A 27,716-nucleotide genomic window follows, 5' to 3' on the forward strand; every position below is an offset into this window, starting at 1 on the left:
ATGCAATAGATAGCACCTCCAACAGTGTAACATTCCCTTCCGTTTTAGTGCTTAAGTCTCTGCAGTGGAACTTGAATGATAATCTTCCGACTGAGAGATGAATGTGCTCCCCAGTGAGTCACAGCTGACACAATAGGAAAAATAATAATAAACACACAGATACAGGAAAGGACACGTGATGGCCTGTGTATTGCTCTCTCACTCAACCAACATCACTGAAACAGATAATCACATTATCACATTGCTCTTGTCACTGCTGCATTTCAGGCATTACAACAGTGACTGCACTTCAAAAGGTACTTCACTGCCTGTAAAAAGTGTGTGTTCCCCTGAGCGTGTCACCCATCTGAGCATATCGCCCATCTGAGTGTGTCACTTACTCCCCCTGAATGTCTCACCCATGTCCTTGAGTGTGTCACCCACCCGTCTCCAGGTGCATCAACCATTCCCCTGAGTACAACACCCTACTCCCCCCACCCTCACCTCACCTCACCCATGTGTCCCATCTGCCCGAGACTGTCATCCATCCCTCTAGCGTGCCACCTACACCCCTCGCCCGAAGTGTGCCCATCTCGCTGAGTGTGTCACCCAAGAGAGATGCTGGTCTGTATCAGTGGGAAATAGGCAGGGATTGAAACTTTGAATTATAATATAGACACTGACCGACCCCACCCCCTTTCCACACCCCACCCCTCTCTCTGCAGCCCCACCCCTCACTAGACCCACCCCTCTGCAGCCCCGCCCCTCACTAGCCCCACCCCTCTCTCTGCAGCCCCACCCCTCACTAGACCCACCCCTCTGCAGCCCCACCCCTCTCTAGCCCCACCCCTCTCTCTGCAGCCCCACCCCTCACTAGACCCACCCCTCTGCAGCCCCACCCCTCTCTAGCCCCACCCCTCTCTCTGCAGCCCCACCCCTCACTAGACCCACCCCTCTGCAGCCCCACCCCTCACTAGCCCCACTCCTCTCTCTGCAGCCCCACCCCTCATTAGCCCCACCCCTTCTCCCTGCAGCCCCAACCCTCACTAGCCCCACCCCTCTCTGCAGCCCCACCCCTCTCTCTGCAGCCCCGCCCCTCACTAGCCCCACCCCTCTGCAGACCCACCCCTCTCTCTGCAGCCCCGCCCCTCACTAGCCCCACCCCTCTCTCTGCAGCCCCGCCCTCTCACTAGCCCCACCCCTCTCACTAGCGCCACCCCTCACTCTGCAGCCCCACCCCTCTCACTAGCCCCACCCCACTCTATAGGCCCTGCCCCTCTCGCCCTGCCTGCCTCATCCCAGCCCCACCCATATCTATAGTCCCGCCCCCTCTGCCCAGCCCCACCCCACCCTCTAGCCCCGCCCCTCGCCAGCTACGCCCCTCTCTCTCCCTCTAGCCCCGCCCCACCAGCACTCTAGACCCGCCCCCTCCCAGCCCCGCCCCCTTGCCCTCTGACCCGACCCGCTCCGCTCCCACGCTGCCCCGCGCTCTGCTCCCAGCCCGAGCGGCGGCTCCGTCTCCCTCCGACCCGAGCCCGAGTCCCGAGGCCCCGCCGCCGCCGCACCATGATCAAGCTCTTCTCGCTCAAGCAGCAGAAGAAGGAAGAAGACGCCGCCGGAGCCGCCAAGACCGGCACCAAGAAGGCGTCGGCCGCCCAGCTCCGCATCCAGAAAGGTAGCGGGAGGCCGGGGCTGGGGGAGCGGGGCGAGGCCGGGGATTTGCGGCCTAGGCGGCTGGGCTGGTGGGGAAGGAGGGGAGAGGGAGGAGGGGGAGCCTCCGACCCGGGGAAAGGCCGAGAGCCACCTAGGCCTCAGATGGAGCCTGGGACTCGAGTAGGAAGGAAGCCCGGGTTGAGAGAGGCCCTGGGCTGGGAGAGTCCCCGGTATTTCTCTCCTGGGAGAGGGACCGGGGTCCCGAGGCTGCTCAGAGCATCATCCCCCTCCCCCCCCCCCCCCCCCTTCCCGGCCCCCGGCCCCAGGGTGGGGGGAAATCTGCCTCCCCCCACCCCCATGGCCGGTTGTTGGGGGTGGGGGGGGGGGGTTGTTGCTGCTGAAGGATTTTCTCCCGGGTCACAGAGCTTTACCCCCAGGGGGCTGTGTCCCTACACCCCCCCCCCCCCACTCCCCCAGGGGGCTGTGTCCCTACACCCCCCCCCCCACTCCCCCAGGGGGCTGTGTCCCTACACCCCCCCCACTCCCCCAGGGGGCTGTGTCCCTACACCCCCCCCACTCCCCCAGGGGGCTGTGTCCTCCCCCAGGGGGCTGTGTCCCCCCCCACTCCCCCAGGGGGCTGTGTCCCTACACCCCCCCCACTCCCCCAGGGGGCTGTGTCCCTACACCCCCCCCCCCACTCCCCCAGGGGGCTGTGTCCCTACACCCCCCCCACTCCCCCAGGGGGCTGTGTCCCTACACCCCCCCCACTCCCCCAGGGGGCTGTGTCCCTACACCCCCCCCACTCCCCCAGGGGGCTGTGTCCCTACACCCCCCCCCCCACTCCCCCAGGGGGCTGTGTCCCTACACCCCCCCCACTCCCCCAGGGGGCTGTGTCCCTACACCCCCCCCACTCCCCCAGGGGGCTGTGTCCCTACACCCCCCCCACTCCCCCAGGGGGCTGTGTCCCTACCCCCCCCCCCCCCACTCCCCCAGGGGGCTGTGTCCCCCCCCACTCCCCCAGGGGGCTGTGTCCCTACACCCCCCCCACTCCCCCAGGGGGCTGTGTCCCTACACCCCCCCCCCACTCCCCCAGGGGGCTGTGTCCCTACACCCCCCCCACTCCCCCAGGGGGCTGTGTCCCTACACCCCCCCCCCACTCCCCCAGGGGGCTGTGTCCCTACACCCCCCCCACTCCCCCAGGGGGCTGTGTCCCCCCCCACTCCCCCAGGGGGCTGTGTCCCCCCCCACTCCCCCAGGGGGCTGTGTCCCCCCCCACTCCCCCAGGGGGCTGTGTCCCCCCCCACTCCCCCAGGGGGCTGTGTCCCCCCCCACTCCCCCAGGGGGCTGTGTCCCCCCCCACTCCCCCAGGGGGCTGTGTCCCTACACCCCACCCCACTCCCCCAGGGGGCTGTGTCCCTACACCCCCCCCCCACTCCCCCAGGGGGCTGTGTCCCTACACCCCACCCCCACTCCCCCAGGGGGCTGTGTCCCCCCCCACTCCCCCAGGGGGCTGTGTCCCCCCCCACTCCCCCAGGGGGCTGTGTCCCCCCCCACTCCCCCAGGGGGCTGTGTCCCCCCCCCACTCCCCCAGGGGGCTGTGTCCCCCCCCACTCCCCCAGGGGGCTGTGTCCCCCCCCACTCCCCCAGGGGGCTGTGTCCCCCCCCACCCCCCCAGGGGGCTGTGTCCCCCCCCACTCCCCCAGGGGGCTGTGTCCCCCCCCACTCCCCCAGGGGGCTGTGTCCCTACACCCCCCCCCACTCCCCCAGGGGGCTGTGTCCCTACACCCCCCCCACTCCCCCAGGGGGCTGTGTCCCTACACCCCCCCCACTCCCCCAGGGGGCTGTGTCCCTACACCCCCCCCACTCCCCCAGGGGGCTGTGTCCCTACACCCCCCCCACTCCCCCAGGGGGCTGTGTCCCTACACCCCCCCCCCCACTCCCCCAGGGGGCTGTGTCCCTCCCCCTCCCCTGGGGGGGGTGGCTGGGTCCCTACTCCTCCCCCTCCCCCAGGGGGTGCTGGGTCCCTACACCCCCACTCCCCCAGGGGGCTGTGTCCCTACACCCCCCCCACTCCCCCAGGGGGCTGTGTCCCTCCCCCAGGGGGGGGGCTGGGTCCCTACCCCTCCCCCAGGGGTCTGGGTCCCTATCCCCCCTCTCCCAGGGGGCTCGGTCCCTACTCTCTCTCCCCCCCCCCCTCCTCCCGGGGGCTGGGTCTCAGCCCCCTCCCTCAGGGGGCTGTGGGCTGTGTCTCTAGTGCCCCCCCCGGGGGCTGTGCCTCCCCCACCAAACCCCAGCCCTATCCCATGCCAATTACCTGTCTCCGCCACCTTTGCCTGTCCCTCAACCCTTCCCGTCAACACTGGTCCCCATTCCCCCTCCTTCAATCCACCTCAGTCCCCTGGATGTTCCCTCCCAACTCTCAGACCCCACCATCGGCATTTGGTCCAGGGCCCCTGTGCCTCTGCTTTCTGGGTCGGCTGACCCGGTCACTCAGCGGGTTGAAATCCAGCATTAAAATGCTGTGCTTCTTTCCCAAAACACTCAAAGGCGCTTGCCCAGGGCCAGAGAGGCAGCCCCTCCCGACTCTCCGCAGGGTTGAGCCTAAACTGCATGACTCTGTTTGAAATTGGAGTTTGTTTTCTCTGGAATGAGCAAGGTGAAAGGGGGATCCGATGGACGTTTATTCAGATTGTGAAAGATGGGAGACAAGAGGTAGTTCCGCAGGTTGGTGCATCGGTGACGGGGCTGGGATGGGATTATTAATGAAAACGAGGAGGAGGAAGTTGGAAGAATTTTTTTGTCCCCACAGGTGGTTATCAGAGTCTGCAGTTCCGCACTTCAGGCGATTCTGGGGCAGAGACTTACTAATCGTTTGAGGCAATTGGAGAAGTGTTTGAAAAGATAGAATATAAAATGAACTGGGGGAAGGGGTCCCAAGAAATAGCTCCAGTTGGAGAGCTGGCATTGACACAATGGGCCAAATTATCACCTTGCTGTAATTTCTAATTTGTTCTTCATTTTGGCTTCTGTACAAGTGCAGTTGGACTGGACCAACACTAGCCAGTTCCCTGGGACAAATCACGTGTGCATTCATCTCTTTGAGATGTTCTGACATAATCAATCATCCATTTTTAATCCTTGGCGTAAGGCGACGGAATTAGCTGGCGCTCCAGCTCACCGTTCTCCATGCCTGTCCATGGGGAGGGAGGCATTGGATTTCTGGATGGAGCTTCTCTCTGCTCTCCCTCTTCCCTATTCAGTATGTACTAAACAGTGCCTTTATCCACTGACCAGCCATGGGTTTTAACCCAACTGAGTGCTAACCCCTAATGAACGCTGCAACGAAGAACTCCAGTCATAACTGAGCCATTAATGCCATTGCAATGTGTAGGGGCCCAACTTGGAAGACATGCCTTATCTAGTGTTGGGGATAAACAGATCACTCAAACATCGTCACAGGTGCAAAGAGGGGAGAGAGAGAGACCCATTGATCAGTGTTCAGAGAGAGAGAGGGGGCGCTATTAATTGGGTTCAGAGAGCACTTGAGGCAAAGAGGGATGCATGCAAGCGTGAATTGATCTGATAGAAAGGGGAACTGATCCTGTCCAAAGAGAGCACTGGAAACTTTTCTGTGATTCTCCAAAAATTTCTTTTTGGAATATCTTGTTGGTTCAGTAAAAGGTTTCAAAAGAAATACAATGTGAAGAGAGTTATATGCAATCTATTGCTGATGTCTCATGGTCATTTTATTTGCTAAAAAAAGTAGAATTATCTAATAATTTGAATCAAGCGATTTAGATAGCAGCACAGGGCAACTTTGCACTGGAAGTCAGCTTTCAGATCACTTTTAATTACCACGGGCTGTTTGTTTTAAGGCTCCATTGTGTGCAACACCCCCCCATCCCCTCCCCGATTAAAAGTGGATCATTGGGCTCCAGTCTCATTCTGCTCCCAAAAGATGGTTACCTCGCTCCATCTACCTGCCTGAGGATGTCACCCCTCCCAAAAGTAGGTGTGTGCTCATCTCTCCTGCCTGCCTAACAGCTGTTGTGCCTTCCTGCCTCGTGCAGCTGTGAAGAGCCGACAGTAAGGAATCTAATCGGAGCACGCTTTAAAAGGATTGTCTATGTGTGTCGCATGACCAGCTTTCCCAGAGCTGTCGCCGTGTCCATTGTACTCGCCCCTTGTCAGGATCACGTGAATAATCGGTGGCTTGTTGTGTTTGTCACCCCTCGATCAAACTGCGAATGCCCAGCTCTCCTGCTGCAACTGGTTTGTTACTGCTTGTCTAGTGTACTGGAACCTATACATTATTTCTCTGGTGCCCTTGTGTCATCTCCTCAAATTTGGCTATAACTGACCTGTCATAGTTCCTCTCGGTGCTTTCAGGCTCCCGGTTGTCCTCTCCGGACACCCACCCCAGAACGGAGAGTCTAATTACATCACCAATCAACTGGATGGAGCACAAAGCAGGCACTGAGATTCCAGTGACAAAGTCACTGGGTGAATGGTTGACATTGGGCATAATGATTTGGGTTTCTCGGCAAAGCTGAATCAGCTTTTGGTTTACGACAGGTTCATGCCTGTGAAAAAAGCTAGTGAACCTTCTGTGATTTTTATGAAAATTTGACAACTTTGTGGTTATTTTTACCAAGACCAGATTTTTATATTCATATTGTTTCTAAAAAAAAAAAGAACTGAATTCAAATTCTCAAACTGGCACGATGGGACTTGAATTTGTTTTTCCTAGTTACAGGCCTCTGGGTTACTAGTCAAGTAAGACAGCCACTGCACTATAGAATCAACATTCTTATAGAAATGACGTGGGGTCACATCGGCAGGAAGCTGGCACAGTGCCTGTCCATTATGAAATTGAATGCTCTTAAATCAGGGGCTCTGTGATGAGCCTCCCCCCTCTTTATTTTATTCTGCCTTTCACTGTTTTTCGCTCTTCTGCAGGACTGGGAGGGTCACTCATTGCTGCCGCACCCTTTGATGTCAGTTAGTCGTCCAGTGAGGGTTGACTCAGGGCTTTCAGTAAAGGGTGATGTGAAAGTTTGTACCAACTCCGCATTGATCTCTGGGGAAGTAAAAAACAGCCATGAGAGGCCATAAGACATAGGAGCAGAAATTAGGCCATTCGGCCCATCGAGTCTGCTCCGCCATTCAATCATGGCTGATAAGTTTCTCAACCCCATTCTCCCTGTAACCTTTGATCCCCTTACCAATCAAGAACCTATCTATCTCAGTCTTAAATACACTCAATGACCTGGCCTCCACAGCCTTCTGTGGCAATGAATTCCATAGATTCACCACTCTCTGGCTAAAGAAGTTACTCCTCATCTCTGTTCTAAAAGGTCTTCCCTTTACTCTGAGGCTGTGCCCTCGGGCCCTAGTCTTTCCTACTAATGGAAACATCCTCCCCACGTCCACTCTCTCCAGGCCTTTCAGTATTCTATAAGTTTCAATCAGATCCTTCTAAACTCCATCGAGTATAGACCCAGAGTCCTCAAACGTTCCTCATATGTTAAGCCTTTCATTCCTGGGATCGTTCTCGTGAACCTCCTCTGGACCCTCTCCAGGGCCAGCACATCCTTCCTGAGATACAGGGCCCAAAATTGCTCACAATATTCTAAATGTGGTCTGACCAGAGCCTTATAAAGCCTCAGCAGCACATCCCTGCTTTTACATTCTCGTCCTCTTGAAATAAATGCCAACATTGCATTTGCCTTCCTAACAACCGACTCAACCTGCAAGTTAACCTTAAGAGAATCCTGGACTAGGACTCCCAAGTCCCTTTGCACTCCAGATTTCTGAATTCTCTCCCCATTTAGAAAATAGTCTATGCCTCTATTCTTCCTACCAAAGTGCATGACCTCACACTTCCCCATGTTGTATTCCATCTGCCACTTCTTTGCCCATTCTCCTAACCTGTCCAAATCCTTCTGCAGCCTCCCCGCCTCCTCAATACTACCTGTCCCTCCACCTATCTTTGTATCATCTGCAAACTTAGCCAGGATGCCCTCAGTTCCTTCATCTAGATCATTAATGTATAAAGTGAAAAGTTGTGGTCCCAACACTGACCCCTGCAGAACTCCACTAGTCACCGGCCGCCATCCTGAGAAGGACCCCCTTATCCCCACTCTCTGCCTCCTGCCAGACAGCCAATCTTCTATCCATGCTAGTACCTTGCCACTAACACCATGGGCTGTTATCTTACTGAGCAGCCTCCTGTGCGGCACCTTGTCAAAGGCCTTCTGGAAGTCCAAGTAGGTAACATCCATTGGCTCTCCTTTGTCTAACCTACTCGTTACCTCCTCAAAGAATTCTAACAGATTTGTCAGGCATGACCTCCCCTTGATGAAACCATGTTGACTTTGCCCGATTTTGCCATGCACTTCCAAGTATTCTGAAATCTCATCCTTAGTAATGCACTCTAAAAACTTACCAACGACCGAGGTCAGGCTAATCGGCCTGTAATTTCCTGTCTTTTGCCTCACTCCCTTCTTAAACAGGGGGGTTACATTAGCGATTTTCCAGTCCTCTGGGACCCTCCCTGACTCCAGTGACTCCTGAAAGATCACCACTAATGCCTCCACTATTTCTTCAGCTATCTCCTTCAGAACTCTGGGGTGTAACCCATCTGGCCCAGGTGATTTATCCACCTTCAGACCTTTCAGTTTTCCTAGCACCTTCTCCTTGGTAATGGCCACCATACTTACCTGTGCCCCCCGACTCTCTTGAACTTTGGGGATGTTACTCGTGTCTTCCACCATGAAGACTGACGCAAAGTACCTATTCAGTTCCTCCGCCATTTCTTTGTTCCCCACTACTACTTCTCCAGCGTCATTTTCCAGCGGCCCAATGTCCACTTTTGCCTCTCTCTTACCCTTTATATATCTAAAAAAGGTCTTGCAATCTTATTTTATATTACTGGCTAGTTTACCCTCATATTTAATCTTCTCCCTCCTTATTTCTTTTTTAGTTGTCCTCTGTTGGTCTTTGTAGGCTTCCCAATCCCCTGGTTTCCCACTGCTCTTCGCCACATTGTATGCTTTCTCTTTAGCTTTTATGCTGTCCCTGACTTCCCTTGTCAGCCATGGTTGCCTCGTCCTCCCTTTAGTATGCTTCTTCTTCCTAGGGATGAATTTTTGCTGTGTCTCCCAAATTACTCCCAGAAACTCCTGCCATTGCTGTTCCACTGTCTTTCCTGCTAGGCTCATCTCCCAGTCAATTCTGGCTAGCTCCTCCCTCATGCCTCTGTAGTTGCCTTTGTTCAACTGTAATTTAGTTACATCTGATTCCAGCTTTTTTCTCTCAAATTGCAGGGTAAATTCTATCATATTATGGTCACTTCCTCCTAAGGGTTCCTTCACCTTAAGCTCCCTTATCAAATCTGCCTCATTACACATCACTAAATCTAGAATTGCCTGTTCCCTAGTGGGCTCCACCACAAGCTGCTCCAAAAATCCATCTCATAGACATTCCACAAATTCCTTTTCTTGGGATCCACTACCAACCTGATTTTCCCAGTCTACCTGCATATTGAAATCCCCATGAACACTGTAACCTTGCCTTTCTTACATGCCTTTTCTATCTCCTGGTGTATCTTGTGCCCCACATCCTGACTACTGTTCAGAGGCCTGTACATAACTCCCATTATGGTTTTTTTACCTTTGCGGTTCCTCAACTCTCCCCACACAGATTCTACATCATCTGACCCTACGTCGTTTCTTGCTATCGATTTAATTTCATTTCGCAACCCGACCCCCTCTGCCAACCTGCCTATCTTTTCGATAGGATGTATATCCTTGGATATTTAGCTCCCAGTCCTGATCCCCTTGCAGCCATGTCTCCGTGATGTCCACCACATCATACCTGCCAATTTCAATCTGCGCCACAAGCTCATTTACCTTCTGTATGAGTTTGGATAATTCCTCAGCTGCAGATGCATTTAAGGGGAAGCTAGACAAGCATATGAGGGAGAAGAGAATACGATGGTTAAGATGGATAAGAGGTTACGATGATAGATTTAGATGAGGAAAGATGGCAGGAGGCTTTGAGTGGAGCATGAATATGGACTGGTTGTGCTGGAGATCCTATGTAACTTGCACTGGGTAATGGCATTTTGAGCCTAAGGCCCTGAAGGTACTTTGCTGCAAGTCACCATAACGCTTGCTTGTAGAAGGTAGCCGTCATTACCATTTACTTGTATGTCAGAATGTTCCATAGGATCTGAAAGAGCAGCCTGTTTATTCCCCTTCCCCTATCTTTACGGCCCATGCCTCTTTGAACGTCTTCTTTTCAAATATTTATCCACTTGTGTTCTAGGTGTTATTGTGGATTCTGGGTACCCCACTGTTTCTGGTCGAGCATTTCAAGCCTTGCAGGCAACCCCGCCCCCCCCCCCCCCCCCCCCCCACACACACACACACACACACACACACACACACACACACACACACACACACACAAGACTTTCTCCTAACCACTTGGACAGTCTTAAACGATCTAACCTACCGACTGATACAGACACTTTCCTGATCCAGTTTATTGCATTAATCGTCCAATTGTATGATCATACAACTGCCATGTAGAAAGAGAAGGAACACACATTAGAATGTTTGTTGGTGGCTGTAGAAATATTCCCCATTTCCTGTCTGCAGCACCCCCTCACCTGCTCTGTGTGCTGATGGACAGGTGATGTTTTCACACAGGCTGATTTTGCCTCTGGAGCATTTTTCATCCCTAATTTCTACCATGATCAAAAAATAAGAAAGGTAGTGCTACCTCTCAGTGTCGTATCATATCTCTGAGTGTACAGTCGATGATCAAGGCAAATGCAAAATCTTGTAGACAGTAACCTGATTATATGTTGGTATTTGAGTGATGAATGTTGGACAGAATGTGTGGAGAGCTCCCTGCTTTTAATTAATGCAGTGGGATCTTTAGCATCTACGTGAATCACAGTAACAGGCAGAGAAGGCCTCAGTTTCACATCTGAGCTGAAGAGTCTTCTCCCTGACTGTTTCTCACAGGCCAGGTGGATGTGGTAGAAGGTTTAACTCGATTAGTTCTGCACTTGAGCGTCAGAGTATGAATTCAAATCTCCGACTGGGGATAAGCCCAGAACCTTCTGACTCTGAGGTGCGAGAGGCCAGAATTGGAGGAGTGCAGAGATCTCGGCGGTTGGTAGGGCTGGAGGAAATTAGACTGGAGAGGCTACTGATGGATTTGAACGCGAGGATGAGAGTTTTTTTAAAATTGAGGTGTTGCCAGAATGGGAGCCATTGTAGATCAGTAAGCACATGGGTGATGGCTGAATGGGATTTGGTGCGAGTTGAGATACTGACAGTGGAACTTTGGATAAGCCCATGTTTACAGTGGTAACAAAGACAGCGATAAGAGTTTTAGAAACAGGCTATGATGGGGCGGAAACAGGTGACGGTGGAAGCAGGCGGGTGTAAAAATAAAGAGCAATTCCCCTCATCCTAATGCACCTCGTGACCAGTGGGAGCCTGGAGAGCGCTGTTGACCTGCTGTGTTGTGGGACCAGGGATGGCCTGAAATAAGAAGAAGAGGAACTGCAATTTTTAAAGTGAAAGTTAAAGACCAGGTTAGCGGGGCCTTTGCAGAGAAAGCATAGTTGCTGCAGCTGGCAATGTTTGGTGAGCGCTGGAAGCAGAATTAATGTTTCCAGTTGATGATCGTTCAACAGAAAAATGTAAGGAAGTTTGTTTAGTGGGGCATTGAAGTCTTTTTTTTAAAAAGCGTTTGAATTGTTCACAGGACTTATGGATTGGGAGCAGGATTTTCTAATGGAATTCTGATAAAATGATGGTCCTTCCCTTGCTTGCCTTATTAAATATCTTGCCCGTGGCAGCAAACTCACAACAACGGACCCCTTTGCAAGTTTCCTTTTTAAACCCAGGTACGCAGGGCGGCTTTAGAGATTTATATGAGGGGTGTCGACCTTGTTGTCTGCAGTGGTTCACGAAGGCAGCTCACCACCAAGGGCAATTAGGGGTGGGCAATAAATGCTGGCCCAGCCAGTGACTCCTACATCCCGTGAATGCATTAAAAAAACCTACTTGGCCTTTCACTCCCGAGTACTGGTGCGATTTTTGCCGTAAAGCTACTGTGGGGTGTGGTAGTGCCGTGGTTCCATTACTGAACAAATCGTCCACACCATTTGGCGAGTTGAGAATTCAAACTCAACAAAAAAAATCAATTTAAAAAAACAGACCAGTGAAAGTGACAAGGAAGCTGCCAGACTTCAGTTTTTTTTTTAAAGATTGATTTTTAAAAATTGGTTCACTAACGTTCTTTATGGAAGGAAACCTGCTGCTCTTATCTATATGTGACTGCAGTCCCATGATGACCCGGTTGGCTTTTAACTGTCTGCTGAAGTGGCCCAGCCAGCTGTTCGTCAAAAACCAACAACTAGGAGCGGCCTTGCCTGCACCTTGAGAATGAATGAATTTTTTTAAAAAGTTACGTTAAGTAAGCAAATTTAGCAAATGGACTATATCACACACCCTTCAGTCAAAGTAAAACGAGCTTGTGGCAACAACCTGCAACTGAAAGTTTCTCTCGAAATGCCAACGACCCCCCCCCCCGCCCGGCAAACCTCCCACAAGTTTCCCCCCCTTTCTCCTCGTCCTCCTGAAGAGAGAGTTCTGTGGGAGCTGTTACCCCACGAGTCGCTTTCTCTAAAATGGCCATCTTCCACACATGGCCCGTTTCACCAGACTATTTGACTATGGCAGTGTCGCAGCTGAACCCAACCCGCTGACGTTTGCACCCAGCCAGCGTCGCTGGACAGCACTCGGCTGAGAGACCTGGCTAAGTTTTTATATCCCCCTCTGCAGTTCAATGTTGCTAAGGTGACTCCCACCCCCAACTTATCCTCCCTTCGATCTGGCCTGTTTCTGCTTTATGTAACTTCTGCATAAAATCCATAAAACTTTTCATTCACGTTTCTCAAGGGGAGGGCAGGCATGTGGGTGCTAGATGACCATGCAAACAGACGCTTGATAATATATTAAGGATTAAATTGCGAAACAATTTTGAGAGGTCTCTTGCCACTGTACTCCATTTATGGTAACACTCTTCTGTGACAATATCTTTGCTAATGATTGATGGAAAATTATTGTGTTGCTGCTAAATTTCTTGAGTCAGAATCGGCCATCTCCATCGCCTCAGAAAAAGCAAATTACTCGAGGCTGGAAACCTGAAATAAAACAGAAATTGCTGAAAATACTCAGCAGGAAGCTGCCTGAACTGGTGAGTATTTCCACCATTTTCTGTTCTTTGTACCTATTGTTTGGTCTGCTCCTTTCCCCCCACTGTCCACCATTTACAAGCACAAATCAGGAGTGTGATGGAATACTCTCCAATTGCCTGGATGAGTGGAGCTCCCACAACACTCAAGAAGCTTGACACCATTCAGGACAAAGCAGCCCGCTTGATTAGTACTCCATCCGCCACCTTCAACATTCACTTCCACCACCACCACCGACGCATCTACAAGATGCACTGCATGAATTCACCAAGGCTCCTTCGACAGCACCTTCCAAACCCCTATCCTGTACCACCAAGAAAGACAAGGACAGCAGATACATGGGAACTCCACCACCTGGAAGCTCACCCCCAATCCACTCACCACCCTGACTTGGAAATATATCGGCCGTTCCTTCACTGTCGCTGGGTCAAAATCCTGCAACTCCCTCCCTAACAGCACGGTGGGCGTACCCACACCACAGGGACTGCAGCGGTTCAAGAAGGCAGCTCACCACCACCTTCTCAAGGACAACTAGGGATGGGCAACAAATGCTGGGCCCAGCCAGTAACATTCACATCCTATGAATGAATTTTAAAATAAAAATTCTGGTTCTTTACTGCCTTCTCCTTTTTGATTTTTTTTTAGATATAAATGAATTGAATTTACCTAAAACCTGTGAGATAGTTTTTCCAGACCCTGATGACCTCCTCAACTTCAAACTTATCATCTGTCCAGATGAAGTAAGTGATGAGCGGATCTTTATTAATCAGTGACTAAAAGTGTTATGTGTCAGTTCTGCATGTCTACACGCGGATGTATTTAATCCACTGTCAATATTTAAAAATCTTGACCCACTGGTGGAGGCCAAGATCCCTGTTTCTCGAGTCGGTGAGGTCAGTTTTAGTAGTTTCACTTTGGAATCCTCTTCAACACCACCATTCGGTGGGCGACTAGGTGAGCCACCCGCAATGAAGTTCAAAAATGCCAGCGCTGATGATTTGGAGCATTGGTGTCCAGACCCCACTCCCAGTGATTGTCCTACGACGAGAGGCTGAGTAAATTGTGCCTATGTTCGTGGTGTTTAGAAGAATGAAAGGCAATCTCATTGAAACGTCCAATTTTGAAGTGGCTTTAGAGGGTAGACGCTGCGAGATCGTTTCTGCCGATCGGTGAATCTAAAACACGGGCGTATAGTCTCGGGATAAGGGGCTGATCATTTAGGACTGAGATGAGGAGAAATAACTTCACTCAAAGGGTTGTGAATCTTTTGAATTCTCTACTCCAGAGGGTTGTGCATGCTGCACTGTTGAATATATTAAAGACTGGGATAGACAGATTTTTGGTGTATCAAGGAATAAAGGGGAAAAGGGAGCAGGTGGGAAAGTGGAGTTGGAGCCCGAGATCAGCCATGATTGTATTGAATGGCGAAGCAGGCTCGACGTGACATATGGTCTACTCCCTGCTTCTGTTTCTTCAAATAGAGACCAGCATAGAGCTACAATTAGGGGAGTGTGGGGGAAGTGGTTTGGGGAGATCAGTCCAGGCTCCAATGTTGATTCATGCTCCAGTTAATCCTCAAGGAAATGTGTGCGCTCACACAGATGTTGAGTAAGCTTGGTGTGATGCCTTCCACTGTTGAATAGCCCTGGAGAATGTTTATTATTTGGGTGCGACACCAGAGGAACGCACTGAAGCGTGCCCCTGTAAGAGTGGCAGGGTTGGGTAGGGTGACCATTGGTGCAACGTTCAGAGAAGCGGGGAAATCTCGGTAAAGACATGCTCCTGTCAGGGCTATGAGGCGACGAGGTTCACAGTTTGGTCGTGGGTGGATGTCAGAGTTTCCCATAGGTTCCGTGTTCTGGCTCTTGATAATTTGCTGAGAAAAGATCCATGTGGAATCCACCTAGACTTTGGAATTATGAAAAGACGTACCTGAAATGGAAACCTGCTTCATGCAATGTGCTACCCCCCAACTAATATACACTCTTACCATCGGAATCTGCGGTAGTTGGCGAATGGGCCGGGAATTGTATTCCTGGAACTAACTGAGAAGGAGTTTTGAACAATTGCTGCTTGATCCAGTGGGGTTAAATGTAAGCAGGATTTGGTCTGTTGGGATTGCACACCCGGGATGTGGGGCATTCTGAGTGGATAAAGATTTGGGAGCCTAGAACTAGGGGACATAGCCTAAACATTAGAGTCAGATCTCTCAGGAGTGAAATTGGGATACATGCAGAAGGTGATAGAAGACTGGAATCTCTTCCAGAAACAGAAGTCGGTGCTGGGGTCAATTCATTCTAAAACGGAGATTGATAGTTTTTTTATTAACCAAAGATATCAAGGGATATAGGGCAGAGGTACAGATGGATATGAAGTTTGGACACAGAATAGCCATGATCTCGTTGAATTGTGGAACAGATTTGAGGGATTAAATGGCTGCCTCCTATACCTGGCAGAATGGCATTGACCTGGAAGAGTTTTGGACTATTGAGATTCTGTATGTCACAGAACCAACCATACATCAGAAAAGGAAGCCATTGGGCCCATCAAGCTGTGCCGGCTCTCTGAGCTGCCCCATTAGTACCACTTCCTCGCTCTTTCCCAAGAGGTATCCAGATTTGTCCTTTTTATGTATTTATCTAATTTCCTTTTGAAAGGCATCATTGAATCGGCTTCCACCAGCCTTTCAGCCGGTGCATTCCAGATCACAGCAACTCAGAGTGAACCCCTCATTCTTTTCTCTCACCTGAACCTCGATCCTTGACTTTTTGGAAATCTGTGTCACATTGGGGAAAAAAATTAAGAATGACTTTGATCTGTTTGATTTGCATCTCATGGGAAGCTGTTTTGTTTCACTGGCATTCAGCACAATAGAAACATGAAGTAGTGTGCATTGTCTTTCTGTGGTGGTGTGAATGAGAAAGGGTTTTATATCTATTTTAGGTCCATTCATAGTTGGTCCATAATATATAGCAGAATTTTTTTTAACTGTAGTTAGTAAGTGTTCCTTGTTTAAACTTTTTGTTATTTCTGCTTGCAGGGGTTCTATAAAGGAGGGAAGTTTGTGTTTAGCTTTAAGGTAAGTGGAGGGTAACAACGAACTTATGAATTAGGAGCAAGAGTAGGCCATTTGGTCCCTTTGAGTCTGCTCTACCATTCAATAAGGTATGTAACCTCATCTCCACATTCCTGCCCACCCCCGTTAACCTTTCACCCCCTTGCTTATTAAAAACCTATCTAGTTCTCCCTTAAAAATATTCAAACACTCTCTTCTTCAAAAGGCGTTAGAAGCAGAGTTCCAAAGACTCACGACCCTCTGAGAGAAAAATTTCTCCTCATCTCTGTCTTAATTGGGTGACCCCTTAATTTTAAACAGTGACCCCTAGTTCTAGATTCTCCCGCAAGAAGAAACATCCACTCCACATCCACCTTGTCAAGACCCCTCATGATCTTATATGTTTCAATCAAGTTGCCTCTTACTGTTTGAAATTGCAGTGGGTACAAGCCTAGTCTGTCCGACCTTTCCTCATAAGACAGCCCTCCCATTCCAGTTATTAGTGTAAGAAACCTTCTCTGACCTTCCGACGCATTTCCATCCTTCCTTAAATAAGGAGACCAGTATTGTGCGCAGTATTCCCGATGTGGCCTCACCAATGCCCTGTACAACTGAAGCATAACCTCCGTACTTTTGTATTCAATTCCCCTCACAATAAAGGACAACATTCTATTAGCTTTCCTAATTACTTGTGCCTGCATATTAACCTTTTGCAACTCATGCAATAAGACAGCCAGATCCCTCTGGATCTCAGGGCTTCGCAGTATCTTACCATTTAGATGATATGCTTCCTTTTATTTTTCCAGCCTAAGTGGACAATTTCACATTTTCCCACATAATATTCCATCTGCTAGATCTTTGCCTACTGACTGAACCTATCTATATCACTTTGTAGCCCCCTTATGTCCTCTTCACAGCTTACTTTCCCACCTATTTCTGTGTCATCAGCAAATCTAGCAATCATACCTTCAGCCCCTTCATCCTAATCATTATATATATATATATATATATATAATATATTATATATATATAGTAAAACATTGAGGGCCCAACAATTAACATGATCGCTGCTACCTAGGGATGCCTTCACTATGAGGTCATTGATTAATCCTATCTCGTTGCACAATGCCAGCTCTACTATAACCTTCTCTCTGGTTGCTGTCACAGATGATACAACCCTGAGAATTGTTCGCTGCAAAGATCCAACACTCTACTTGAGTTCCTGAGCTGCAGTCTTAAGGTTGTTCAAGATAAAGGACAAGGCTTAATTTCAGGAATTTCTCATTACTTTTAGCACTCCAGGGTTTCTTTGTTTTCAGTGGGATTCGGGTTGTGTGATTTCCACCAATTTGGACAAAAGCCTGCATAAACTTGACCTCCCCATCCAAAATCAATGCAGGCTGATAATCTCCTCCTGATGCCCCCAAGCAGGTTAATGTGCAGCCCTGTTCATCAATTTGTTCGCCAATCAAATGCCAGCCAATCATCTCCAACACGAGAGAGTCCAACCGTTTTCCCTTGACATTCAATGGCATTACCATTGTTGAATCCTCCACTATCAACTTGCTGGGAGTTACTATTGATCAGAAGCTGAACTGGACCAGCGAGGAGGCAATGGCTCAGTGGTATTGTTGCTGGACTAGTAATCCAGAGATCCTGGGTTCAAATCCCACCATGGTGCAATTTGAATTCAATAAAAAATCTGGTCTGGGGACCCTGATTGCTGATGTCCTTTAGAGTTTAGCACACATGACAACCACAGCAAACTTAAATGCCTTCTAAACAAGGGCAATTCGGGATGGGCAATAAATGCTGACCTACCCAGCGATGCCCACATCGATGCCCAATAAAAAAAATACTAAGCCTACAGAGGCTGAGAATTCTGTGCTGATTAACTCACCTAACTCCCCAAAGCTTGTCCAACATCTATAAGACACACAAATCAGTAGTGTGATGGAACACTCTCCACTTACATGGATGAGTACAGCATCAACAGCACTCAAGAAGCTCGACACCATCCAGAACAGAGCAGTCCACTTGTTTGGCACCCCCTTCCACCACCTTAAATATCCACTCCCTTCATGACAGATGCACTGCAGCAACTCATCACAGCTCTTTCGATACCACCTAGAAAGACAAGGGTGGCAGATACATTTTTTCAAATTTATTCATTCATGGGGATGTGGGCGTTGCTAGCTAGGTCAGCATTTATTGTCCATCCCTAATTGTCCTTGTTCAGAGAATCAACCACATTGCTGAGAGTCTGGAGTCCCATGTAGGTCAGGTCAGGTAAAGGTGGCAGATTTCCTTCCCTAAAGGACATTAGTGAACAATTACGACATTCAGCAATGATCTTGTGGTCATTGTCAGATTTTTAATTCCAAATTTCACCACCTGCCATGCTGGTTTTGAATCCGGGTCCCCGGAGCATTACCCTGAGTCTCTAGAATACTAGTCCAGTGACAATGCCTCCCTGCGTGGGCACACTATAACCTGGAGGCTCCTCTCCAAGCTGTTCCTTCACTGTCAGTGGGTCAAAACCCTGGAACTCACTCCCTAACCGCACTGTGGGTGTACCTACACCACATGGACTGCAGCGGTTCAAGAAGGCAGCTCACCACCACCTTCTCAAGGGCAACCAGGGATGGGCAATAAAAAATGCTGGCATAACCAGCGATGCCCACGTCCCATGAAAGAACTTTTAAAAAAACCAGAGTTCTCAGTGCACTTGGATAACCTTTTGGATGCGCTCTGACGGTTAGACATATACATGTTGGTGAGTCCGCTGCGAGAGTGCTGCATACACTTTTGGCCTCCTTATTTAAGGAGGGTATATACTTGCATTGGAGGCAGTTCAGAAGATGTTCACCCGGGATGAAGGCGTTTTCTTATGAGGAATGGTTGAGCAGGTTGGACCTATACTCGTTGGAGTTTAGAAGAATGAGGGGCGATCTTATTGAAACGTGTAAGATTCTGAGAAGGTTTGACAGGATAGATGCTGAGAGGATGTTTCCCCTCATGTGGGAACCTAGAACTAGGAGGCACAGTTTCAGAAGAAGGGGTTGCCCATTTGGATGAGTCGTAGAGTAAGGCATACACAGCACAGAAGGATCGCTGTTACAATACAGCAGGTGGTAAAGGCTGAGTTAGTTAAAATCCCAGCGGGAAACTTTAGACAACTGTCATAACCTATATTTTCAATTGGTATATTTTGAGTTGCAGCTCTAAATTCAGGAATAAGACTGCCAAGCCTCGCGAAGTTTTTATATCAAACTAAATGAAACATTTATTAATTTACAACAAATTAATCACATACACATGGCTACAAATTACTACTATCATAATTTTTTTAACAAATTCCCAAATTAATCTCCACTAAGGCAATGATACCAATAGAATTAACCAGACACCAGGCAAAGCATTTTCACCTTACGAATTCAGAATGAGGTTCCTTTCAAGTTGGTTCCTTTCCAGACAGTTGTAAGCTTACAGGCTTAGATCTTACATGCCTCTGCCCTGCACACACACACACACACACACACACTCTTCCTTCTGTTATACCCAGCCGTCCCTTTTGACTGCAAATTCTCGTTGTATCACCAGCCCCTTTGAACTCCACCTCCACCAATTTTATTAGTAATATAAACATTGCTTGGTGTCTCCCAGCTAGGTGCAAGATTTCAACCCCACTCTTGAATGCTCTGTTCAGCAAAATGCAAATATCCCCTCTACCTACTGTTACATCCCAGAATTACTATACATCAAAACACCCAGACTAGCTGGCTTTAATCTAATTAATACCCACACAGACTAAACCTCTATTTAAAAAAAAAATTCCCAATAACATTATACAAATTAATATCTCTTCCTGATAATCCCATTCAGCCCATCGAGTCTCTGTGGAGCGATCCAGTCAACCCCATTCCCTTGGGGCTGAGGAGGAATGTCTTCTCTTAGGGTGGAGAATCTTTGGAATTCTGTACCCTGGAGACCTATGTAGGTTGAGTGATTGATTATATTCAAGGCTGAGTTTGACAGACTGTTGAACTGATGGGGTGGGTTGGTGTGGGGGGAGGAGGGTGGGGATTGCAGATTTTGGGGGGTGGGATGGCCAGGCCAGGAAAGTGGAGTTGAGGCCAAGGTCAGATCAGCCAAGATCTTATTGAATGGCAGAGCAGGCTCGAGGGGCTGACTCCTGTTCTTGCTCTTAGTAATCTGTGTGTTTTGCAGGTTGGACAAGGGTATCCTCACGACCCTCCGAAGGTGAAATGTGAAACCATGGTATATCACCCAAACATCGACTTAGAAGGCAATGTTTGTCTAAACATCCTCAGGTAGGTGGAGATCAGATTGAAAGGCGTGCAGGCTGCTTGCAGATCTTGTATTGCTTCCCAGGCTTTGACATCATATTGTATATTTCACTTGTAGGTTGCATCATGCTGTGGTCAGCTTATAGTGCGTAGTGCTTGTGTGGTGTATATACATGGCATGCTACGTTATGCCATTGACGCAACATGTTGCGTAGCTGGAGACCTGGATTCAGTTCAAGCCTTGGGTAACGCTCGCAAACCAATGGCTTCTTGAGTAGATCTCAGTCAGACCCTTGGGTGGACTCACTGACTGAGGGGGCGGCTGGAAATTAGAGTTATAGAGCCTTTACGGTGCAGTAGGAGGCCATTCAGCCCATTACCATGTTGGCCCTTTGTAGAGCAATCCCGTTAGCTTCATTTCTCGCTTTTCCGCGTAGCGCTGCAAGTTTATTTCCTCTAGTTGCCCATCCGATTTCCTTTTGAAATCATTTATCATCTACCAACAGCCTTGTAGACAGTGAGTTCCAGGTCAGTACTATTTTCTGCATTAAAGAGTTCTCCCTCACATCCCCGCTATATCTCTTGCCCAAAATTCTAAACCTGTGTCCTCTAGTCTTTGCACCATCAGCTAATGGGAACAGCTTTCCTTAGTCTACCTTTATCCAAACCTGTCATAATCTCATACACCTCTATCAGATGCCCCCCTCAATCTCCTTTGTTCCAAGGAAAAATACCTCAGGGCTTGCACTTCAGCCCCTCTCTAAGGTGAACATCTGTGATCACACTGGTATTTGGGTTAGAATCCAGAACAGAAAATGGGAAGATGGGGTAACATTTTAAATTTGAAAAAGGGTCTAACGGTTAGAAACTCCTTTGAGACAGGGAGGCAAAGTTGAAGGATCTCAATTCCGTAACAAGGGCATTTTATCCACAGGTGTTTATTGTGTATATAAGTTTAATCAGAAACGCAGAAAGACGTCAAGTGATGCATTTAAGAATGAGAGAAAGCAATCTGAACTATAACGTGTAAATGGTACAATTTTAAAGGGGGCAGGGCGCAGGAACACAGAGATATGGAAATGCAATGTACATAGACCTTTGAAGATTGAAGAGATTTGACAGAGATGTTTTTTTCCTTTATTGCTTCATGGGATGTGAGCGTCACTGACAAGGCTAGTATTTGTTGCCTATCCCTAATTGCCCTTGAACTGAGTGGCTTGCTAGACCATTTCAGGGGGCAGTTAAGAATCAGCCATAGTGCTGTGGGTCTGGAGTCACGTGTAGGCCAGACCGGGTAAGCACAGCAGATTTCCTTCCCTAAAGGACATTAGTGAACAATGGATGATAGTTTCATGGTCACCATTACAGAGAGCAGCTTTATATTCCAGATTTATTAATTGAATTTAAATTGGTTGGATTTGAACCCATGTGCCCAGAGCATCAGCCTGGGTCACCAGATTACCAGTCCAGTGATATTACCACTACACCACTGTCTCATGGGAAAGCATGAATTTCTTTTAGGGTAAATCAGGAGAGACTGTTTCCACTGGCAGGTGGGTCAGTAAACAGAGGACACAGATTTAAGGGAATTGGCAAAAGAACCAAAGGGGAATTATTTTACACAGTGAGGTGTTGTGATCTGGAATATGCTGCCTGAAAGGGTGGTGGAAGCAGATTCAGTAGTTACTTTCAAAAGAGAACTGGCTAAACACATGAAAGGGAAAAATATAGAGGTGTAGGGGAAAGGAACAGTGATGTGAGACTGGCAGGATAGCTCTGCCAAAGACTCGACAGGCCGAATGCCCTCCTGTGCTGTACCAGGCTATAATTCTGTTTACACTAAAGTGGCTCCTATTTTGCTAGGATGAGCTAAAGGTTGGTCATGCTCCTCCTTTATGTGATTGGAGACCTGTCAGTGTTGTGGGATCACTGCAGTATAAGTGCCTGTGTGACATTTCTGCTATTCGCAAGAAGACTGGTGAATTGCAGACTCTAGACTTGATCTTATTGTTACTGTTCTTGTTGCTGACTAGACTGAGGCAGCCTTACTATCATTGATGGGCCATAGCCTCTGAACTGATGTGAAATGAGCAGTGGAAAAATTGTATTTTATACTGAACTATACCATGAATAAAAATCCATAACTCAGAGGTCAGTCCGTTGGATAATTACCTCCATCTCCTCAGTGGTGGTTGTATATATTTTCTTATTTTTCGGTCTTTTCATGTTTGTAATCACGAGCCAGCTCCTTCGGTGTCACTCTGCTCCAGTTTGTCAGCTCCATTTCAGACATCATCGTGCAGGAGGCGACCAGTCAGTGAATGCAGTGTGTCCACACGCTCAGATACTGCTCAAATTGGTTTATCTCCTCAAAACGCACAGACACATAACACACGTCGACACGACCCGTGTCTTTTCTGGAGCTTTTTAAACCTTTAGCAACCGAGCCGAACTTTGCAGCTTTGCAGAGTCCAACCCCAAGAAGCCCTTTTTAAACGAAGGCAAAGTATATTGTGAGTGCTGGAAATGCTCAGCAGCTCAGGCAACATCTGTTGAGAGAGAAGCAAATGTTGTCATTTCAGATCCATACCCAACTGGAAGAAGTTAGGAATGTTAAGAGTTTTTTGGCAAGTGTGGAGCCAGGGGGAAGCAGAGAGGAAAGCCTGAGACAGGACAGCAGTGGTTAAATGCCAAAAGGGATGATTTTGAAAGCCAGTTGCACTGCATTATGCTTCAGTACTGGTGGAAGGCAAGGGTTACTCGCTGGATAACATCCGAGGAAGCAAGGATTATATATTGCTGTTTGTTTATTGGAGTAAGGGTGACTTGAACGTAATTGTACAACTTCTTTAATCATCCTTCTCTTTTCTTTGCACAGAGAGGACTGGAAACCTGTATTAACAATAAACTCTATAATTTATGGGCTGCAGTACCTGTTTTTGGTAAGTGGGCAAACCATCACAAGCTTGTTTTTAAAGAGTGGGGAAGCTTGTTCTTGTTGGGAATAGCATTAAGCCCTCTCCAAACCTCCTGGTCCGATGAGCATCGAATAAGGAAGATATATCAGTGCATGTAAAATGAAGTCGGCTTCAGAGGCTGGTTTGCCAGGACTCCTGGGCCACAGATTAAATGCCCACTGTGGTGCACAAGTGGCCCAAGTCTTGGTTTGCTGCTCCTGCCCGAGGCTGTTGCAAGATTGGTTCTTGTTACAGCTGTTGATTTTATTTGTGTGTGTGTGTGTGTGTGTGTGTGTGTGTGTGTGTGTGTGTGTGTGTGTGTGTGAGAGAGCTACCCTATTAAATCCGCTATGTCCGTCTGTCACTCCTCACATGGCCATCACCATTCTGAGACACGATCACGCCTGCAGCTGCTTACCTCCACCACTGGGTGGAGCTTCCCAAGGCCTAGAAGCCAAGCGGGGTCTCTAAGTTATAGAGGCTGCACCTCTTTAAAACAGGAGTCACTTAAAGGCCAGCAAAGCGACCAGAGTTTCTACGAATATCAATTTCAGATTTGCCGGTTATAGTGTCTTCAGCGCTCTATTTATTTCAGGCAGCAGCTTCCAGAAAATTTACTTCTGTGGCTCTATGTAATTGAATGTCTGCTCAGTTGGTAACACCTTTACCTCTGAGCCACAAGGTTCTGGGTTCAACTCCAGGACTTGAGTCCACAATTCCATGCTGACACTTCAGCCCGGTACTGAAGGAGTGAATGAATGAATGTAAGTTGCCTTAGTCCCAGAGGGTCATAGGCTGCTCTCTCACAAGAGAGAGAGACAGACAATTGGTGATGAGTTTAACCTGAGGTTCACCACACCTCACGTGTAGGGCGAGGTTGAGAAGACCTCGTGGGTGACCCTCAGCCGGTACGAATTGAACCCACGCTGTTAGCGTCACCCTGCATCAGAAACCAGCCGCCTGGCCGACTGAGCTAGCCGACCCCCCACCTGACAGAGGGCTGCCCTGTCGGAGGTGCCATATTTCAGATGAAGCTTTAAATCCAGACCCCCATCTGCCTGTTTGGGTGGATGTAAAAGATCCCACAGCACGATTGTGAAGAAGAGCAGGAGAGATTCTCCCCCACCCCCCTCCGGTGTCCTGGCCAACATTCATCCCTCAAGTAAAATGATTATAAACACACTATCTGGTCGTTATCACATTGTTGCTTGTGGGATCTTGCTGTGCAAATTGGCTGCCACATATTCCTACATTACAGCGTCAAAAGTACCTAATTGGCCGTGAAGTGCTTTGCGACAACTGGTGATCTGGAAAAGGGCTATATAAATACAAGTCTTTCTGTTCACTCTGTAGACTGGACAGTCATGTTGACGAGCTTTTGTTTGATGACATCCCCTGTGAAATGCCTCGGGCTGTTTTTACTACATTAAGGGCACTATATAAATGGAGGCTGCTGTTTAGCATCATTCCTACAGGAGTGATCACAAATAACTTCCAAGGGGGCATAATTCCAGGAGATGGGTAGAGAATTCACTGCCATTTCAAAGGAAACTGGCCGACGTGTATTTTTCTGCTAGACATGGTTATGAAAGCTGAGATGCCCTGGTTAAGAGCGCCCTCTTGCTTATCAGACAAGAGTATAGCAAGTCCCAACTTTTTATGCATTTGGATCCCTAGACGCCAAATGGGATTTACTGGCCGTCGTGTAGAGTGGGCAAGATACCGACAATAAGCTGCGAGGACTGTGTGCAAAGCATCATTAACAGGCTCTGAGAAAGTTGAGAAAGGCTTGCATTTATATAGTGCCCTGCACTGACCTCAGGATGTCCCAAAGCAATTTACAGCCAAAGGAATTTTGCAGCCTCGTCACTGTTGTAATGAAGGAAACACAGAAGCCAATTTGCGCACAGCAAGCTCCCACAAACAGCAGTGTGATAATGACCAGACAATGTGTTTTGGTGATGGTGCTAGAGGACACCATGGGTAACTTGCCTGCTCTTTGAAATAGTGCCCATGGGATGATTTTTTTTTTTTACATCTACCTGAGTGAGCAGGCAGCGTTCCGGTTTAACATCTCATCTGAAAGATGACACATCCAACGGTGCAGCACCCCCTTGGTACCGCCCTTTGATGTCAGCTCTGACTGAGGAATGTGCTCCATTCTTGGAGTGAGACCTGAAGCCGCAACCTTCTGGCTCAGCGGCGGAGTGCCATTCCCGAGCTGCGGCTGATGAGAGGAATTGTTTCTGTCCCTGGATTGCGGGGTGCAAAAGCCCACGGGCGGATTTAAACCTGTTTCTTTCTTGTTTTCTTTGTCCCCCCCCCCCCCCCATCCCCATCCCCATCCCCTGCCTCGCTCTCAGGAACCTAACCCTGAGGACCCTTTGAACAAGGAAGCAGCCGAAGTCCTTCAAAACAACAGACGTCTCTTTGAACAGAATGTGCAGCGATCCATGCGGGGTGGCTACATCGGCTCCACTTACTTCGAGCGATGCCTTAAATAGGGGCTCAGAGCACACAAACTGAAGCCACAGAGAGAGAGAGAGAGAGAAAAAAATCTGACATACTTAAAACATATTAAAAAAAAACATTAAAAATACCCGACTGAAAGCAGGAGGGTCATAGAGAGGATGAGGAGGAGGTTTCCACTGACACCCCTCAGCATATTACTACAGGAAGGATATCGAATTGGAATTTTAAAAATAAGAGGACTGCTTGATTGTTGTAATAGCTCTAGAGCATGCTAGGAAGTTGGAAATAGTTTTGGTTCTCTTCTTTCCTGCCACCCCTTCCCCTCCCCCACCCCTTTCAATTTCTCCCCTCCCCCCCCCCCCCCCTCAGTTAAATTTATTGTAAGTGTTTCACTTGAGGAGTGCTACCGTCTTTATGTTAATAAAAGTTTTTTTAAATGTCTCTGGAATATTTTTACCCCCCGGCCCTGTCCCCAACCACCCTTTCCCCCCCCCCCCCCCCTCCCCCCTTGTCCCTACCCCCTACCCGCAGTCCCACTGCCCCCTGTTGCCTGCCAACTGTGCTGGGGGTGAAAATGGGCAGCAAGTCCCAGAGGAGGAGGAAGTTACCAGTTGGATCTGGAGAGAGAGAGGGAGAGACGTTACTGTAATGATGCGTCTAATCTGTTTTCAATGTTTTGCCTGTTCATTAAGTTGTATAGATTTTTTTTTAAAAATGAAGAGTTCCCTCCCATTTTGTTTCTGTAGTAGGTTATTTTCTCGACCATGTAATGGAATGTTAACAAGTATAGTTTCCACTCCATACGCCTACCACTGTCGGATGCCTGCTCCCATTCTTCCTTTCGAACACAGGAGTGTTGGTTCGCTCGCCATTGTAGCTCCTGTTAGGTTCAAGCCGTTGCGTTTTTCCAGGCTGCCTGGCTGTAAACTTAAATGATCATTTAGCTAACTCCCTACATAGGGAGTGCATGTTTATGCAACGTTAACTGCAAAGCAGGGCTGCCTCTTAAGAAATGACTGCTTATATATCTGCACATCCTAGTCACACCTCGTGCTGGTCATGATCGCCACCTGTCTTCATATTGCCAGGTTATTCTGATGTTGGGTGTACTCGTGATTGTTTAAAAATAACTCATGGTTCAGTTTTAATTTAATAGATTTCTCCCAATCTGTGATGTTTAATTTTTACTGACCACACTTTATTTCAAAAATAATAAAAACAAACTCAGTTACATTTAACTATCCCTTAAAATGTAACCTGCTCCTGCCTTTTATTCTGCTTGATAATTTAGCTTCAATGTGCCCTAAAGAAACACCTTGCTCCCTTCCCCCCAGCCACCCCCTCCCCCAATCTTCCACCTGACCTTTTGGTCTAGTGGTGTGCTATGAACAGGAAGATCCCATGTTTAGTTCTGGCGCCGATGCTGCCAGTGGACCCCAGCCTGGTGGAAGTTGGTGGTTGGGGTTTGGGGGGTGGGGGGTGGATGCCATTGGTGCTGTGTTGCAGTTGGGCTGAGCGACCTTGAGTTTTCCCCTTGGCTGGGGGACGGTGAGGAGTCAGCCAGGTGCCTTGCTGGTGTGGGTAAGTGGGCTTGAGGGTGGCAGGAGGGGGCAGGTCAGGATGGGGGCGGTTTGGCTGTCGTGAAATATCCTGATGGCCCATGTGGAACTGGTGCCCCCAGGGTGCTCTGTTTCAACAAGAGGAGGCTCATCTACCAAAGATTTGTTGGAAGTGTTGCTCGCTGGCTCCTTCAGTTTTTATCTTGGGCAGTTTAAGCAGAAGCTGGACACAGGATTTTTTATTTGGACAGATCGCAAGCATGACTGACAGAAGGCAGGGGGTTTCCTTAAAGCAACGAGTGGCACCCTGGCAATTTTAAATGCACCAAAGCCCCCACTGCTAACTTTTGCATGTGGCATGTCTTGTGTCAGAAGTTTGACCAGATTTCTTTTGTACCTGTTGGTGTTTCATTAGACTGTTCACAGCATAGGGCTTGCTGGGTTTTT

General features: G+C 48.8%; 1 protein-coding gene across 1 annotated transcript; it reads left to right on the forward strand.

Annotated features, from left to right (window-relative positions):
• Positions 1–1,429: 1,429 nt before the first annotated feature.
• Positions 1,430–25,866, forward strand: ube2m (ubiquitin conjugating enzyme E2 M). Its single transcript, XM_041177873.1, has 6 exons — positions 1,430–1,654; positions 13,562–13,656; positions 15,957–15,995; positions 20,202–20,305; positions 23,160–23,223; positions 25,602–25,866. Exons 1-6 carry the CDS (start codon positions 1,546–1,548, stop codon positions 25,740–25,742), a joined length of 552 nt encoding a protein of 183 aa, XP_041033807.1. The 5' UTR covers positions 1,430–1,545; the 3' UTR covers positions 25,743–25,866.
• Positions 25,867–27,716: the final 1,850 nt, after the last annotated feature.

Source organism: Carcharodon carcharias, chromosome 31 (assembly GCF_017639515.1).
Source record: "Carcharodon carcharias isolate sCarCar2 chromosome 31, sCarCar2.pri, whole genome shotgun sequence".
NCBI classification, from domain to species: Eukaryota; Metazoa; Chordata; class Chondrichthyes; order Lamniformes; family Lamnidae; genus Carcharodon; species Carcharodon carcharias.

Coding starts and splice junctions, on each gene's coding strand:
- ube2m (XM_041177873.1), top strand. CDS start 1,546: ATGATCAAGCTCTTCTCGCTCAAGCAGCAGAAGAAGGAAGAAGACGCC. Junction 1,655..13,561: donor CCAGCTCCGCATCCAGAAAG/GTAGCGGGAGGC, acceptor ATTTTTTTTTAG/ATATAAATGAATTGAATTTA. Junction 20,306..23,159: donor GTTTGTCTAAACATCCTCAG/GTAGGTGGAGAT, acceptor TTCTTTGCACAG/AGAGGACTGGAAACCTGTAT.